The 17,710-nt window shown below is 38.7% G+C and overlaps 1 protein-coding gene and 2 non-coding genes across 3 annotated transcripts; 1 reads left to right on the top strand and 2 right to left on the bottom strand.

The window, feature by feature from the left end:
- Positions 1 to 437: 437 nt before the first annotated feature.
- Positions 438 to 523, bottom strand: LOC121766227. The gene has a single exon (XR_006042954.1). It is a non-coding gene; the product is annotated as a small nucleolar RNA Z196/R39/R59 family (small nucleolar RNA).
- A 75-nt stretch (positions 524 to 598) lies between these two features.
- LOC121766225 lies at positions 599 to 683 on the bottom strand. Its single transcript, XR_006042953.1, has one exon. It is a non-coding gene; the product is annotated as a small nucleolar RNA Z195/SNORD33/SNORD32 family (small nucleolar RNA).
- A 4,931-nt stretch (positions 684 to 5,614) lies between these two features.
- Positions 5,615 to 6,555, top strand: LOC121764278. The gene is made up of 3 exons (XM_042160325.1): positions 5,615 to 5,998; positions 6,098 to 6,422; positions 6,536 to 6,555. The coding sequence occupies exons 1-3, from the start codon at positions 5,615 to 5,617 to the stop codon at positions 6,553 to 6,555; spliced, it is 729 nt and encodes a 242-aa protein (XP_042016259.1).
- The last annotated feature ends 11,155 nt before the right edge of the window (positions 6,556 to 17,710 follow it).

Genomic DNA, 17,710 nt, shown 5'->3' with positions numbered 1-17,710 from the left:
CACGCTCTTTTACAACTTCCATATAATGTGTAAGTACTATACCCTAGCCCATAGGCTTATTAAACCCTTGGGTTAAACAAGAAACGTGTGCCAAACATCGAAACACGGCACATTAAGAGCCTTAATGAACAATTTTAACTTACTTAGCAAAATACTAGTAATTGGAACAAGAAATTTCATAATTTCAATTCAGAAAGAAAGGACAATATACAGAAACAAATAAAATTAGAAATAAAATAATTTTAAAATAAATATGTAGACAGGAAATTAGTAACAGAAAGCCTATGCAGCAAAGCAAACTGTGTCGCAAGGCCTGTTCTAGTTAATTTATGCGCACAAAAACGAAATATCAAGAAATTGAATAAACTCCTTAACATTAGATACCATGGGCATAAATAAATCAAATACTAATTCTTGATAAAAGTGTTTGAATCAACAGCAATCTCAGTCGAAAGATGGTGATTTTGTATTTGATAATCATTGGATATCAGTCAATCGACAACAAATTGCATCACAGATTGCCATTTTTTACATCAAGTTTAAAAAATGGCATTTCAATCAGAAATTGGAAAAATAAATGAATTTTTGAGATACTGATGAGAGATCAGATGGTAGTGCATGAAAGTATTCATCATTCAAATGCAGAAATATATCTATATGGGTAGATTATCATCATACCTCTTATTCAGATCTCATGAATTCAAAGACACATGAACAAAACGAAATAATTAGAAGAAGAATCAGAATTTCAAGAGTCGATCTAATTTGTAGAATTAGATCGAAATAAATCATCACATAGATCTAAATCTGCAGATTCAATCACGGATTGAAAAATATTTGAAAAATTGGGAGTGGATTTGGAATCAGAATTTGAATTGTCAATCACCACGCCGGTAACAGACGACACTAAACAATTTAGCAATGATCGGATATCCGATAATTGCAAGGAATGGCTGAGCGAAATAATCAATTAGAGAGAAGAGAATTTTCTATACTTCACGTCTGGAGCGAAAATAAAATTGTAGAGAGGAGAATAACCGTGAAGATCTTCAGAGGAGTAAATTAAGGAAGTTACCATAACTACCAAAAACACTTATTACGAATTTAGCCTTTTCCGATTTGTTTAGTGATTATTTTAATTGATTCAACCCACTCATTTAGGCCCTAGGATTTAGTAAATCAACGGCTATGATGAAGAAGGAAATAGGAGGAAATATAGAAAAAGGAAATGAATACATCCCTATATATATATATATATATATATATATATTATTTTAATAATAAAATGTGAGTGGAATAAGTTGGTGGAATGTGAGAGGTAAATATGAAATATGAATCTTAAGAGCATCCGCAACGCGGCGCGAAACCGTCCCGCATTCCGTGCCGGAGGAACGGAACCCCTGCGCGACGCGTTGCGGCACACCGTCCCGCCCCGGAACCGTTCCCATCTCGTCCCGTAACCCGTCCCTGCGAGACGCGGGACGGGTTGTCACGCCACGCGCCATGGCGACGTGGCACGCCCCTGCGCCATGCGTGACGCCCACTCGCCGGCCCGCGAGTGGGCGTCGTCACAATGACGCAATAAATCTTTTTTTTTAATTCGAATTTTAAAAAAAATTGTAAACGGTAATATTACCGTTTATATCATATTTTTCTTTTTTTAAATTTTTTTTACTCTATAAATACTCCTAATTGTGTGTTTTTTATTTTTTAAAATTTTAAGTTGTACTTTTTTTTATGTTGTGTGTTTTTTAATGAAGTGTGTTTGTTTTAATTGAATTGGGTTGGAAATAAAAATAAAAAATGAAATTGAATGAATAGTAATATAAGGAACGGTTAAGGAACGGAGGGTTGCAGGTTCCGTTCCGTGTTAGAGTTTAGTATACTGAAAGCATCTTTCGAATGCTTGTATATGTAATAACTCTTTTATCCATTTGTTACCATTTTATGAGAAATAATATTTTGTTACAATGTATTTTGCTTATGTATTGCTTATGTATTTATGAGATGTTGAAATGCGTTTTCCATTTAAATACATAGTTTAAGCAAAATGAGTCTAAGTCTTCTGCATAGTAGACGAGTTGTGAGCGGCGTTCACAGTAGGTAACTTGTCAGTTCATGCAGAAGAAAAACTGTTTCACAACCTAGATAGGCTTTGACTACCTATCGTGAAAGGTTGCGACGTCAGTCCGAAAGTTTCCTTACCTAAGGAAATGAACGACGTCGGTGTGGTATAGCACTGAAATGATCAAACAGTGAGATAAGTCTTTCTTAGCTATTTACTGAAAGACGAGGTCTCGGTGATTGTCGTTTCTTAATCATTGTTGACATAATATTGAGCATACGATATTAATTGAAAACTACTTTGACTTATCAAATGGTGAAGGAATTTCGTTGCCCAAGAATCCTGATAGATTGGGTAATGATCATTAATGTCTAAGTGGTGCTAGTATTGTTATTGCAATGAATCGTGTGCTGGGAGAGACCAGTATGCTAATATCCTCAAGAGGTGTTTAGAAAAATGTTTTATTATTCAGAAAACTGGCCAGTTGGAATTTATTCTATGAATAATAAATAATGTTTCTAAACTAGACCACTCTTGGAAAAAGAAATTAATTAATAATAGTCAGATAGCAGACTTGATATTAATTAATGGATATTTATATCTTTAACACGGGAAATGATTTAATTAAAGAGGAAGTCCCGGAATACTCGTAATTTCGGTTTGGACGGGCAATCAATATAATATCTATAGTGGATGATAATAATATTTAAGTTTGGGCTTGAATTAAATTGATTTTAATTTAATTAGTGAAAGCCTGAACTGTGGCCCAATCCAATCCTCCAAAGATCCCTGGTCTGGCCCAAAATAATTAACTTATTATAAAAGGGAGAAGAAGAGAAGGCAGATTAATTAATTCTCCCGTAAAATTTCAATCTCTACAATCTGTAGAGAGAAAAATATCGATTTTTTTTGGGTTCTTCCGTAGAGATTTCTGTCTTCAATTCTTCTCCAACTTTTGAGGATTTGACAAGCTTTGCCCACACAAAGGTCAATTCCGAGTTAAAGGGAACAGATCAGAAGATCCGTGGTAGAGACGATTGAAGAAGGAGTTCGAATTCAATTACTTGAATTCATACGGTAAATCATTGTATTTAATTGCATATATATTCAATATGATATGTGATTATATGTTTATAAACATGTTTCTAGTTTACAATCGGATGAAAGCATGTTTAGATGTAAATCGTTCAATCAAACTAAATGTTTTCCGCTGCAAAACCAATAATTGGTATCAGAGCCGATTTTTAGGCTCTGATTGTTTGATTTACTACGTGCTTTGATTGTATGAATAACATGTTTATAGTTTTCGATGCATGTTTTAGTGTTCAATTATTTTTTTGTTGAATCTAGAACTTTCGAAAAGAAGTCGATTTGATCGTGCCCTAGGGTGAGACGATCGGTTATCGCATTGATCAAGGTCATGACATTCCATCCATGACCTAGCTGATCATAATTTACGCAGAACAGTGGGAGCTGCCGGCTGAAAGCTGAGGGCAGCTCCGGATCACACAAGTTCAGTCGACGGGAAGCAGGCGCCGATGGTCGACTAGTTTCGACCATGTTACGGGGCTGGCTGGTCGATGAGGAGGAGAGATCAGTGGGAGCCGAAAGGCGTTGCTAGCTGTTCTATATGCCGAGAGCAGCGTCGGCGATTCCCGTGATCGCTAACTAACGCAGACGGCTGCTGGATGTGTTGTTCCAGCCGAGAGCAGCCTGCTGCGGACGGAGCTGACGGAGGATGTTGCTGGTCATTATTTCTGGCCGAGAGCAGCCTCTTGCGGCAGACACGGGTCGATTGGTGGTTGGTGCTGCTGACTGAGTCTTCTCGGGCGAGAGCAGCGCCAAGGCTGCCTGAACGACGATCAGTTTCTATCTCCGTCGGAGGCTACTGCTGGACGTGTTTTCACGTCTGCGAGCAGTGCTGAGTGCGCCGCAAAATCCGAATTATGAAACTGATTCTGTTTTGGTTGTTATGTGAATTAAGGTTTACGTGGTTAATGTTGATTTTATTGAACGTGTTTTAGTGAACTGATTACGTGTTCTGCAACTCATGCGTGTTTTTTGGAACTGATGGCATAAATTATGGAACAAATGTGAACCTGTTTATGATCTGATGCATTCGGTTTGTTGCGTGGATATAAAACTGATTATGTGTTAGGAAATAATGGCATTATGTTGTTTCATGAATATTTATGTAATCTGTTCGAGAGATTACGAGAATTGTGGAATTAAGTTTGAATAATGACATCCACATTTTATATCATTATGCGAGTAATGGTATTATGTTTATTCAATTGATTTCTTGCTTAAACAAGACGTAAATTAATTTTAGAAATTTTGGATTCCTATCCAAAATTAAAATTAATTATATGGAATATCATTAAATTAATTTATTAAGATTTACATGTGTTTGAATTTTTAATCTATATCTTATGGATTTTGATAGATTATATCTATCTAGATATATCCTAGTTAGATTAGATTTGGTTATTCAAATAAATCCTATAAATCTAGGATTCCATATTTTTTTATGGAAGAAATAAATTGGAATTTAATGTAGATTATATCCATAATATATACTTATCATGATATAGATATGTTTGAATTATAATCCTTATCTATAAGATATTGATAAATTTCATTTATCTAGAATATATCTTAAGATGATTTGGATAAGTATTTTTCAATTAAATCCTATTATATCTAGATTTCCTAAACCTAATTGAAAAGGATAAGGATAAGTATTATAATTAATAATATTATTATTTAATAATAATCGATTAATATTAATTAAAGAAAATATTTGATTAATTATTTATAATTTATTAATTATTAATCAAATTATTTAATTATCTTAGTTTAATTTCATGGATTTAATAGAACTACCTATTAATTTGAAATTAATATAAGTGAACTTTCTGCCTAATTCACTTAAGTGATAATTAAAAGAAAAACCATACCTTAAAATAACTAAGCGATAATTACGATCCCCGTCGTATATGGTCTCCAAAGAATTAGTCTATGTATGAAGCAGTTTCTAATATTAACACGACTCACCTTAGTGGGAGCCTTAATCCTAAGAAATAGCAAGTTCATTGGTTAGACTTCTCAAAATAAAGTTTAATTTTATCTAGACGTGATTTCCAATATTATCGCGACCCACCTTAGTGGGAGCTTTAATCATAAGAAATTGCAGAGTTCAGAAGATTAAATTAACTTGTGAGATAACTGTAGAATTTTGTTTGTGGCGTGCGACCTTCCCTAGAAGGAATATCAATACGGAAACAAAATTCTTGGGGTGAATATTCAATGGTACAAGCTTAGGCAACGTTTGGCGGCCATGCCACCTTAGTGGTCTCTGGACTATTCGTCGATGTTGTGACCAGAATTTTGTTAAATATGAATCTTTTACTTGACCTCCCTAGAGGCGTACTTAATTCTATTTAATTGTTGTGAGAATCTAAACTGTTTTAATGGTTTTTACTCTTTAGAATCTTACATAATTTGTAACAATAAGCTATTCATTTTCTCAGCTAAATCCAAATCAAGATGTCGTTCAATCCTCTTTCCGCTATTCTCAAAGAACACAAACTCGAAGGTCATAACTATATCGTATGGAAACAAAACTTGGATATCGTTCTCACTGCCGAAGAGTACAAATATGTGCTCACTACTGAATGTCCACCTGAACATGCTGCAAATGCTTCTGCAGCAGTGAAAGAAACATACAGAAAGTGGTGTAAAGCCAATGAGATGGCGAAGTGCTACATGTTGGTTTCTATGTCAACAGTACTTCAACATCAGCATCAAGGCATGAACACTGCTACTGAGATTATGAACAATCTTAATAACCTTTTTGGTACTCAGAATCGAGCGGCTAAATCTTTAGCCTTTCGGAGCATCATGACTAAGGTTATGAAGGAGGGCACATCTGTGAGGGACCATGTCCTCGAGATGATGAGCCACCTCAATCAAATTGAGGTTTTGGGAGGGATCATTGATCCCGAGTCCCAAGTAACTATAATCCTTTAGAGTTTGCCAGCTAGCTATCAGCAGTTCAAGCTCAATTTCGAGATGAACAAGAGGGCTTACACCCTAGTTGAACTGTTGACTGAGTTGCAGTCAGCGGAGGATCTTATGGTCCAGACAAAGGCTGCTATGATGAGTTCTAGGCCGTCTTCCTCAGGCTCTAAGCCAGGTAAGGGGAAGAAGAAAGCCCAGAATGTTGTAGCACCAAAGATAGCTAAGGGCAAAAAGAAACGGGTGAACACGAACAAGAAGCAAAGTGGCAAGTGTTTCAAATGCGGCGAAAAGGGGCATTGGAAGCCGGATTGTCCTAAGAAGGCCAATGGCTCAGGTATGCACCAAGCTTTCGTTGTTGAATCATGTTTAGCAGTTGTATCTACTCAGCAATGGGTGGTTGATACTGGAGCTACTGATCATGTTTGTTTTGATCCTGATTTAATGCAGGTAACAAGACAGTTGAATGAAACAGAGATCGAGATCCAGCTGGGCGATGGTACGAGAGTGGCAGCCGTTGCAGTGGGAGACGTTTATTTACGTTTTTCTAGCGATAGAGTTTTAGTGTTGAAAAATGTTTTGTTGATACCTTCGTTTAGAAGAAATTTAATTTCAGTTTCTAAACTTGTTTCTAATGGATATTCGATTTCATTTGATGATTCATGCATTATCAAGAAATGTGGTTCTTATATCTGTCGTGGTATCATGGAAAACAACATTTACACTATAATGTCTACACAGTATATGCAACATAAAACTGAATCTAACTCAACATCGAAATTTTCTCGAAAAAGAAAATCTCCTTCTGTTTCAATGAACGAAACGTACTTATGGCACCTTAGACTTGGTCATGCTAACCCTACTAGGATTCAAGCGTTGGTAGACCAAGGTCTACTTAAGGATCTAGAAATAGAACCTTATACAACTTGTGAATCATGTTTGGAAGGCAAGATGACTAAGAGACCTTTTAAGGTCAAGGGTAATAGGGCCAATGAAGTACTTGAGCTCGTTCTGTAACGCCCGACTTTTCCCTATTCCTTTAAGTTGCTTTTGGATTACTGTCGAATTTTTTTTAGCCAACTATCGTTCCGTTTTATTTTGGAGAGTTTATGGAATTATTTTTATTTTGAGAGCCTATGGAATTTATTTTTTTAAGAAGCCGAAATTTTAAATAAAGATTCAGTAGAGATCTTCTTCCTCCGTGATAAGATTTCCTTCCTCCGTGATCTGCAATTAAATCACAAATAAATTCAAATTTATTCAAAATAAGGAAAAAAAAAAGAAAAGAAAAAGAAAATTCGAATCCTCCTCTCCCCCACGTTGAAACCGCTCCTCTCTCCCAGGAATCTCTCTCCCCACTCCACAAATCTCTCCAACTTCTCAACCAAATCTTCCTCCTCTAAATTCCTACTCCTCTATAATATTGCTGCTTATTTTCGTTCCTCTCCCTGCAGCAAACAGAGGAAGTCTGCAAAATTTCTACTCAAGGTAAGCTAAGTCCTATCGATTCATATCTAAACTTTCTCCTGCTCCAGAGTCTAACATCAAAGTGTTGCTTTTGGCAGTAATCAAATTCTCCAGCTTCAAGAACCAAACTTTTCAGATCCTTGCTGTGTTGATTCCTCAATTCACAGAGGTAATCTCCTACCCAATTCTAAACATGAATTATCACATTCTGCTCCATACACATCATTATCCGATCAAATCACACAATCAAAACCAATCGAATCTTTTAAGAATCAAAATCAAACTAAGAACGGAAGAAACATACCTTGAATAAAAACCAAGCTCCTCAGTTGATTCGGGTCGTTTCGGGGCTGTTCGGAGTAGTTCGGGGTTGGTTCGGTGATGGACGATGGCTGAATTGGCCGACGGCAGCAGCGGGCGCGGCTGAATTGACCGACGGCAGCAGCGGGCGCGGCTGAATTGGACGCCGGCAGTGACGGCGTGCGACGGAGCAGCGGCGCGACAACAGCAGCTCTTCCGGCCGGCGACGTGAGATGAGTTGGAGGAACGACGGAAAATTTTGGAGGTTGAGAGCTCTGTTTTCTTCGACGGGAGAGAGAAATAGAGAGAGTTAGGGGAGAGAGGTAGATAGGCAGTGGAGAGGGAGAGAGAAGAGAGTGGCCGACGGGTTGATGGGGGGAGATGTTTCTTTTTTTTTATTTTGGGCCATTTTGCTTTGGGCCTTGATTTAATAAAATTGGGCTTTTGTTTTAGATTTGGGCCTCATAAATTAAATGGGAGGATGTATTAAATCTATGAGATCCATTTAAATCTTTGGGCTTTAGTTTGTAATTGAAGGTATAAGGTGGAGAAAATAATTAAGACATGAGCTTTTAATTCAATCTTTGGACTAATCCTTTTAGGCCCTACTAAATAAATGGGAGAAATAAGGAGGGCTTAGATAATAATTAACTTGGATCAAATTAATTAAATCCTTGGGCCGATAATTTAATTGTGGGGAATTATTTATTTAAGTCTCAGAATAATTCAAAGTACGAAATAAATATAATTGCGAAGGGAAATAGTTATGATAATTTAGTTATGCGCTTGTACAATTTTTGGGAATTTATTCCGACATCGTGGTGGAAATACGAGGAGCCAACGGAGGAACTTTGGGCGGCCACCGAATAATCGAAAACCGAGAAACGAGATAGACAATTTTTAATTAGGGTGCATGCATCTTATTTATTTACTTGATTCATTGTGTTGATTTATGTGCTATTTAAATGCTAAAGGTGATTCCTTGCAAGCGAGACGTGATATCAAGGGAAGGGAAATAATTTCGAATTAAGGACTTAAGCGAACGAGGTGGGCTTTCTTTTGAAATATGGGCAATGCCCTAAGTATATTTTTATGTGAAAATGATATGAATATTTGTCATGCCGTGTTTTGTCTTATTCTATGGAACCTATCTGATGTGGCTTTTGCCATCAATGGATAATCGAATTCGGGTCTGTCTAGGGAGTGAGTCCCTATTCAGGCTAGTGTACACCTATGGAGATCGTGAGCCGTCTTTTGGGTCGGCCGGTCTAGTGACTTGGAATGTGGCCACATTCCTTGTCATCAATGGATCAGATATGGTAGACATCTATGGGAAAATGACTGATCAGTCGAATTTTACATTGGAAATGATTTTAGTGTCTCGGGCATTTTCAAAGTTAAACCTGAGGTCACTCAATGGTGGCATGATAAATACTTTTTATAAAATGATTTCGGCATGAGTCCACTGAGTGCATCAAGTACTCAGCCCTGCTTTTCTTTTAAAAATTGCAGGTTGAGCATGACGGGTGCGGTGGGTGTTGAGCAAGACCGTTGAAGAAATTAAGTGTTTAGAATGTGTCATGTCTTCACACGTGGCATATTCCTTCTCTCGAATGCTTCCGCTAAGTAGTTGTCCTTCTTTTGAGTTCTTGTATCGTTGAGATACTCTGATTTTTATTCGAGTTATTCCCATTTGTTTCGAGCTATGGTCGAGTTGCGTTGTTTTCCCCTTTCTTCCCCGCTTCTTTAATCCTCCCCTAGTCGCGATCAACCGTGTTTTCTATCCTTAGAAAATGCGGGCGTGACAAAGTGGTATCAGAGCAATTTTTCTTTCCGCTCTGGACCCGAGAGTCTTTTTCAGTCTTAGTCTAGACTTGTTTCGCTAGACTAAAATAATAGTAATAATAATAATAATAATGATAATAATAATTATGCATTGAAGGCTCAACATCCCGCTTCGCCACGCTCAATCAAGAAAGAGGTAATTTATTTTATGAAAACTTTTATAAGAAAGTTTCTGGAAATGAGATGAGAAGAGCTATGGTTATGAAAACAAAGTATGTTTTACAATGGGATAGATGAGCTATGGTATATATATGCGTGTGTGTGTTTTGCGAGAAGATGAAAATCTATGGTGATAGAAAGATGTATGTTATGCAATGGGGTGATTTATCTTTTATGAAAAACAAATTTGATCAATGGAATACTGTGTTTATGAATTATTCGAAAATTTTTGAGTTTCGAGAAAAATAGTTTTAACTTTTTCGTTTGGAAAATTGAGCTATGGGAGTATGATGATATCTATGTTATGAGGTGCAAAGTATGATGCGTTATTCTATGGAGTGTTTTATACGATGGATGAAAGTTGATGCGAAAGTATATTTTAGTTTTGAGTCAAAACTTTTACTTTAAAAGTGAGATGTGGAAATTTTAAGAAAGTGTGAAAGAGTTTGACGAAAGCTTTTGTGCCAAAATTTTATGAATGCAAATGTTAAGTGTGAAAGCTATGAGATGTGAAAATGTTGTGTGTTTATCTTGTGGTATGGATGACGTTAATTGTGGTAGATGTTGAGATGAGAGATGATGAAGTATGTGGCGAACATAGAGTGCTTATGTTGTAGGCTAGATTGAATACACGCGAACCGTAGTTTTAAGTTGAGATAATCTATCACTTTCCCGAGTGACAAAAATGAACGAGAATCTGAAAGTGTGGGGCGAATCCCTAATTTATCAAAAATACGAGGCAAGGAAAATCGAAGAATGAGAAGAGAAGTCAGTATTATGATGTATGAAAAGATATGAAAGTGGTGAAGTTGGAATATGAACAACCGTACTAACTCGTGTGCCTATGAAACAGAATGCCACCGAGACGTGGACGTGGACGTGGAGATGGACGTGGACGTGGTCCACGAGTAGGGCGCAATGGGGAGGAACGGTCCGAGGAGAGTGTTGGAAATCAACCCCCGCCACCACCACCACCTCCACCTCCACCTCAAGAAAAAGGATACATCAAGACATTTTTGAAGCAAAACCCCCCACAGTTTGATGGACTTGGAGAGCCACCAAAGGCAGAGGCCTGGATACGCGCCCTCGAGCGTATATTCGAGTTTATGGAGTGCACAGATAGGGAACGTCTCGCTTGTGTGACTTTTCAATTAACTGGGCCTGCAGATTTTTGGTGGGATACTAAGCGAAGAACAATGAACCCCGCACGCCGTGAGGCCCTGACATGGAATGAATTCAAGGAGGAGGTGTACAACAAGTACATTCCCATGAGCTACAGACGGGCAAAGATAGTTGAGTTCCACACCCTAAAACAAGGAAGCATGACGGTGACGGAGTACGACCGTGCTCTTTGTGAAATGACCCGATATGCACCTGAGTTGGTAGACACAGATGAGAAAATGGCCGAAAAATTTCGTTCTGGTCTTAGACACGAAATAAGGGTAGCCGTGGCCAGCCGTAGAGGAGTTACATACTCCGAGATTTTGAGTTGCGCTTTAGATGTGGAAGAGGCACTGCCTAAGGATGAGACGGTAGCGAATCCTACACCACCAACACCACAGCAACAACATAACTCTCGAGACAAGAGGAAATGGGATGGGGATCAGGGTCCATATGAAAATAAGAGGCAACAACATATCCAGACTGCTCCCAATCAGAGGGGTAATTTCCGACCTAGGATTCCTCCATGCACTATATGCTTTAGGAACCACCGTGGAGAGTGTAGACTCAAGTTTGATGGATGCTACAACTGTGGTGGAAATGGTCATTTCTCTAGAGATTGCCCAAGTAAGAATGTTGGAGTAGGTGTAAGGCAAAACGACCAAGGACCACGCCCACAACTTCAAGCAATTCAAGCCGACCCAAGAGGAGACCCAGCTCCACCCCCAAACCAATAGTAACATTGTGGTTGCGAGGAATACGCTTGAGAATTTGAAGATAAGATGGAGAGTACTAGGAAACGTTTAGTTATATTTTTGCAAATTTCGGGACGAAATTTTTGTTAAGATGGGTAGATTGTAACGCCCGACTTTTCCCTATTCCTTTAAGTTGCTTTTGGATTACTGTCGAATTTTTTTTAGCCAACTATCGTTCCGTTTTATTTTGGAGAGTTTATGGAATTATTTTTATTTTGAGAGCCTATGGAATTTATTTTTTTAAGAAGCCGAAATTTTAAATAAAGATTCAGTAGAGATCTTCTTCCTCCGTGATAAGATTTCCTTCCTCCGTGATCTGCAATTAAATCACAAATAAATTCAAATTTATTCAAAATAAGGAAAAAAAAAAAGAAAAGAAAAAGAAAATTCGAATCCTCCTCTCCCCCAGGTTGAAACCGCTCCTCTCTCCCAGGAATCTCTCTCCCCACTCCACAAATCTCTCCAACTTCTCAACCAAATCTTCCTCCTCTAAATTCCTACTCCTCTATAATATTGCTGCTTATTTTCGTTCCTCTCCCTGCAGCAAACAGAGGAAGTCTGCAAAATTTCTACTCAAGGTAAGCTAAGTCCTATCGATTCATATCTAAACTTTCTCCTGCTCCAGAGTCTAACATCAAAGTGTTGCTTTTGGCAGTAATCAAATTCTCCAGCTTCAAGAACCAAACTTTTCAGATCCTTGCTGTGTTGATTCCTCAATTCACAGAGGTAATCTCCTACCTAATTCTAAACATGAATTATCACATTCTGCTCCATACACATCATTATCCGATCAAATCACACAATCAAAACCAATCGAATCTTTTAAGAATCAAAATCAAACTAAGAACGGAAGAAACATACCTTGAATAAAAACCAAGCTCCTCAGTTGATTCGGGTCGTTTCGGGGCTGTTCGGAGTTGTTCGGGGTTGGTTCGGTGATGGACGATGGCTGAATTGACCGACGGCAGCAGCGGGCGCGGCTGAATTGACCGACGGCAGCAGCGGGCGCGGCTGAATTGGATGCCGGCAGTGACGGCGTGCGACGGAGCAGCGGCGCGACAGCAGCAGCTCTTCCGGCCGGCGACGTGAGATGAGTTGGAGAAACGACGGAAAATTTTGGAGGTTGAGAGCTCTGTTTTCTTCGACGGGAGAGAGAAATAGAGAGAGTTAGGGGAGAGAGGTAGATAGGCAGTGGAGAGGGAGAGAGAAGAGAGTGGCCGACGGGTTGATGGGGGGAGATGTTTCTTTTTTTTTATTTTGGGCCATTTTGCTTTGGGCCTTGATTTAATAAAATTGGGCTTTTGTTTTAGATTTGGGCCTCATAAATTAAATGGGAGGATGTATTAAATCTATGAGATCCATTTAAATCTTTGGGCTTTAGTTTGTAATTGAAGGTATAAGGTGGAGAAAATAATTAAGACATGAGCTTTTAATTCAATCTTTGGACTAATCCTTTTAGGCCCTACTAAATAAATGGGAGAAATAAGGAGGGCTTAGATAATAATTAACTTGGATCAAATTAATTAAATCCTTGGGCCGATAATTTAATTGTGGGGAATTATTTATTTAAGTCTCAGAATAATTCAAAGTACGAAATAAATATAATTGCGAAGGGAAATAGTTATGATAATTTAGTTATGCGCTTGTACAATTTTTGGGAATTTATTCCGACATCGTGGTGGAAATACGAGGAGCCAACGGAGGAACTTTGGGCGGCCACCGAATAATCGAAAACCGAGAAACGAGATAGACAATTTTTAATTAGGGTGCATGCATCTTATTTATTTACTTGATTCATTGTGTTGATTTATGTGCTATTTAAATGCTAAAGGTGATTCCTTGCAAGCGAGACGTGATATCAAGGGAAGGGAAATAATTTCGAATTAAGGACTTAAGCGAACGAGGTGGGCTTTCTTTTGAAATATGGGCAATGCCCTAAGTATATTTTTATGTGAAAATGATATGAATATTTGTCATGCCGTGTTTTGTCTTATTCTATGGAACCTATCTGATGTGGCTTTTGCCATCAATGGATAATCGAATTCGGGTCTGTCTAGGGAGTGAGTCCCTATTCAGGCTAGTGTACACCTATGGAGATCGTGAGCCGTCTTTTGGGTCGGCCGGTCTAGTGACTTGGAATGTGGCCACATTCCTTGTCATCAATGGATCAGATATGGTAGACATCTATGGGAAAATGACTGATCAGTCGAATTTTACATTGGAAATGATTTTAGTGTCTCGGGCATTTTCAAAGTTAAACCTGAGGTCACTCAATGGTGGCATGATAAATACTTTTTATAAAATGATTTCGGCATGAGTCCACTGAGTGCATCAAGTACTCAGCCCTGCTTTTCTTTTAAAAATTGCAGGTTGAGCATGACGGGTGCGGTGGGTGTTGAGCAAGACCGTTGAAGAAATTAAGTGTTTAGAATGTGTCATGTCTTCACACGTGGCATATTCCTTCTCTCGAATGCTTCCGCTAAGTAGTTGTCCTTCTTTTGAGTTCTTGTATCGTTGAGATACTCTGATTTTTATTCGAGTTATTCCCATTTGTTTCGAGCTATGGTCGAGTTGCGTTGTTTTCCCCTTTCTTCCCCGCTTCTTTAATCCTCCCCTAGTCGCGATCAACCGTGTTTTCTATCCTTAGAAAATGCGGGCGTGACACGTTCATTCTGATGTGTGTGGTCCAATGACTACTCAAGCTAGAGGCGGCTTTCAGTATTTCATCACCTTCATTGATGACTACTCGAAAGTTGGATATGTCTATTTGATGCGTCACAAGTCAGAATCTTTTAAAAAATTCAAAGAATTTAGGGCACTTGTGGAGACGCGACATGGTAAGACAATCAAGTCTCTACGGTCTGACCGTGGAGGCGAGTACCTTAGTAGTGAGTTCTTGGACTACTTATCAGAGGTGGGAATTGAATCCCTATTGACTGCGCCTGGTACACCCCAGCAGAACGGCGTAGCTGAACGAAGGAATAGAACCCTCTTAGAAATGGTTCGATCGATGATGAGTTATGCTAAGTTACATATTTCGTTCTGGGGACACGCGTTGCTCACAGCAAGCCATACCTTGAACAACTTACCATCCAAATCAGTACCTACAATACCACATGAGTTGTGGACTGGACGAAAATCTAGTCTAAGACATCTCAGAGTGTGGGGTTGTCCAGCACACGTGTTGGAGAAAGATCCAACAAAGTTGGAGTCTCGTACTGAGGTATGTTTATTTGTAGGGTATCCCAGTGGAACGAAAGGCTATGAATTCTATAGTCTACGAGATAAGAAGGTATTTATTAGCACAAATGCTAAGTTCTTAGAAGAAGACTACGTGATGAATCATAAGCCCAGCAGTGAAGTAGCTCTTGAGGAACTAAGAGATACTTCAGTTTCCACAAGCAAAGAACCAATAACACAAGTACAATCTATACCTGAGATATCAACTTCTGTACCACAAATTGTAGAGCCTCGTCGTAGTGGGAGGGTTCCTCGTGAACCAGAAAGGTACATTGGTTTGGGTGAGTCTTCTGACTTAGACCCAGACGGCAATGTATCAGACCCATGGAACTTTAAAGAAGCGATGGCAGATTCAGATAGTCATTCCTGGAAAGAAAGAATGGATTCTGAACTACAATCAATGATAGACAAAGACGTTTATGATTTGTTAGTCCTACCTGAAGGTTGTACTGCCATTAGGAGCAAATGGATTTACAAACGCAAACGAGGACCTGACTGACGAGTTAAAGTCTTCAAAGCAAGACTAGTAGCTAAGGGTTATACCCAGAGAGAAGGTATCGATTACGATGAGACCTTTTTGCCAGTAGCTATGCTCAAGTCAATCCGAATTCTTTTGTCTATCGCAGCCTACATGGATTGGGAGGTATGGCAGATGGGCGTCAAGACAGCTTTCCTAAATGGATATCTTGAGGAGACCATCTACATGGAACAACCCGAGGGATATGTAGTCAAGGGCAAAGAACACATGGTGTGGAAGCTTAAGAAGGCAATTTATGGCCTCAAGCAAGCATCCCGATCATGGAATATGTGTTTTGACCAAACTGTTAAAGTCTTTTGGCTTTGAGCAGTGCCCAGATGAGAGCTGCGTGTACAGGAAAGTTGAAGGTAAGAATGTAGTGTTTATGGTACTCTACGTAGATGACATACTGTTGATTGGAAACAGTAAGAAAATGTTGTCAGACGTGAGAGATTGGCTTTCAAGTCAATTTGAGATGAAAGATATGGGAGAAGCTGGACACATCCTAGGCATTAAAGTTCTTAGGAACCGCCAGAAAAGGATGTTGTGCCTATCTCAAGAATCTTACATAGATACGATAGTTAAACGTTTTAGTATGCATGATTCCAAGAAAGGTTTTCTACCTTTTAGCCATGGAATCACTCTGTCTCAGGATATGTGTCCCAAAACACCTATTGAGATAGAAGTTATGAGAAGGATCCCTTATGCATCAGCTGTTGGGAGTCTCATGTATGATATGTTATGCACAAGGCCCGATATTTGCTTTGCCGTTGGCATGGTAGCAAGGTATCAGTCAAACCCTGGTCAAGGACACTGGATTGCGGTAAAGAAAATACTCAAGTATCTGAGAAGAACTAAGGAGTATTCTCTAGTTTACCAAGCATCCGAGATGTATCCTTTAGGTTACACTGATTCAGACTTTCAGTCTGATCGGGATTCGAGAAAATCAACATCTGGATATGTGTTTACTTTAGGAGGTGGAGCCGTAATTTGGAAGAGTGTGAAGCAGAAATGCATCGCGGACTCTACCATGGAAGCTGAATATGTGGCAGCATCAGAAGCCGCAAAGGAAGCAGTATGGTTCATAAACTTTCTTATTGATTTGAATGTGATTCCGAGTATGCCAAAGAGCATCACTGTTTATTGTGATAATTCTGGTGCTGTGGCAAACTCAAGGGAACCACTAGCCCACAAGGCAAGCAAACACATAGAAATGAAATATCACATCATTCGTGATATAGTGCGGAGAGGAGACATTGAAGTGGTCAAGATCGCATTAGAAAACAACTTGGCAGATCCATTCACAAAGGCACTTCCAGCCAGGACGTTTGAACGTCACGTGAAAGGATTAGGTGTTCGATTGACCTAGACCCGCTTTCAGTATAAGTGGGAGGATTTTGCAGTTTTGGTATATTCGAAAGCTGTTTTGAGTATAAGTGGGAGATTGTTAGAGTTTAGTATACTGAAAGCATCTTTCGAATGCTTGTATATGTAATAACTTTTTCATTCATTTGTTACCATTTTATGAGAAATAATATTTTGTTACAATGTATTTTGCTTATGTATTTATGAGATGTTGAAATGCGTTTTCCATTTAAATACATAGTTTAAGCAAAATGAGTCTAAGTCTTCTGCATAGTAGACGAGTTGTGAGCGGCGTTCACAGTAGGTAACTTGTCAGTTCATGCAGAAGAAAAACTGTTTCACAACCTAGATAGGCTTTGACTACCTATCGTGAAAGGTTGTGACGTCAGTCCGAAAGTTTCCTTACCTAAGGAAATGAACGACGTCGGTGTGGTATAGCACTGAAAGGATCAAACAGTGAGATAAGTCTTTCTTGGCTATTTACTGAAAGACGAGGTCTCGGTGATTGTCGTTTCTTAATCATTGTTGACATAATATTGAGCATACGATATTAATTGAAAACTACTTTGACTTATCAAATGGTGAGGGAATTTCGTTGCCCAAGAATCCTGATAGATTGGGTAATGATCATTAATGTCTAAGTGGTGCTAGTATTGTTATTGCAATGAATCGTGTGCTGGGAGAGACCAGTATGATAATATCCTCAAGAGGTGTTTAGAAAAAGGTTTTATTATTCAGAAAACTGGCCAGTTGGAATTAATTCTATGAATAATAAATAATGTTTCTAAACTAGACCACTCTTGGAAAAAGAAATTA

Source organism: Salvia splendens, chromosome 14 (assembly GCF_004379255.2).
Source record: "Salvia splendens isolate huo1 chromosome 14, SspV2, whole genome shotgun sequence".
NCBI classification, from domain to species: domain Eukaryota; kingdom Viridiplantae; phylum Streptophyta; class Magnoliopsida; order Lamiales; family Lamiaceae; genus Salvia; species Salvia splendens.
The sequence above is the reverse complement of the archived record's forward strand: the minus strand, read 5'-3'. Positions and strand labels throughout refer to the sequence as shown.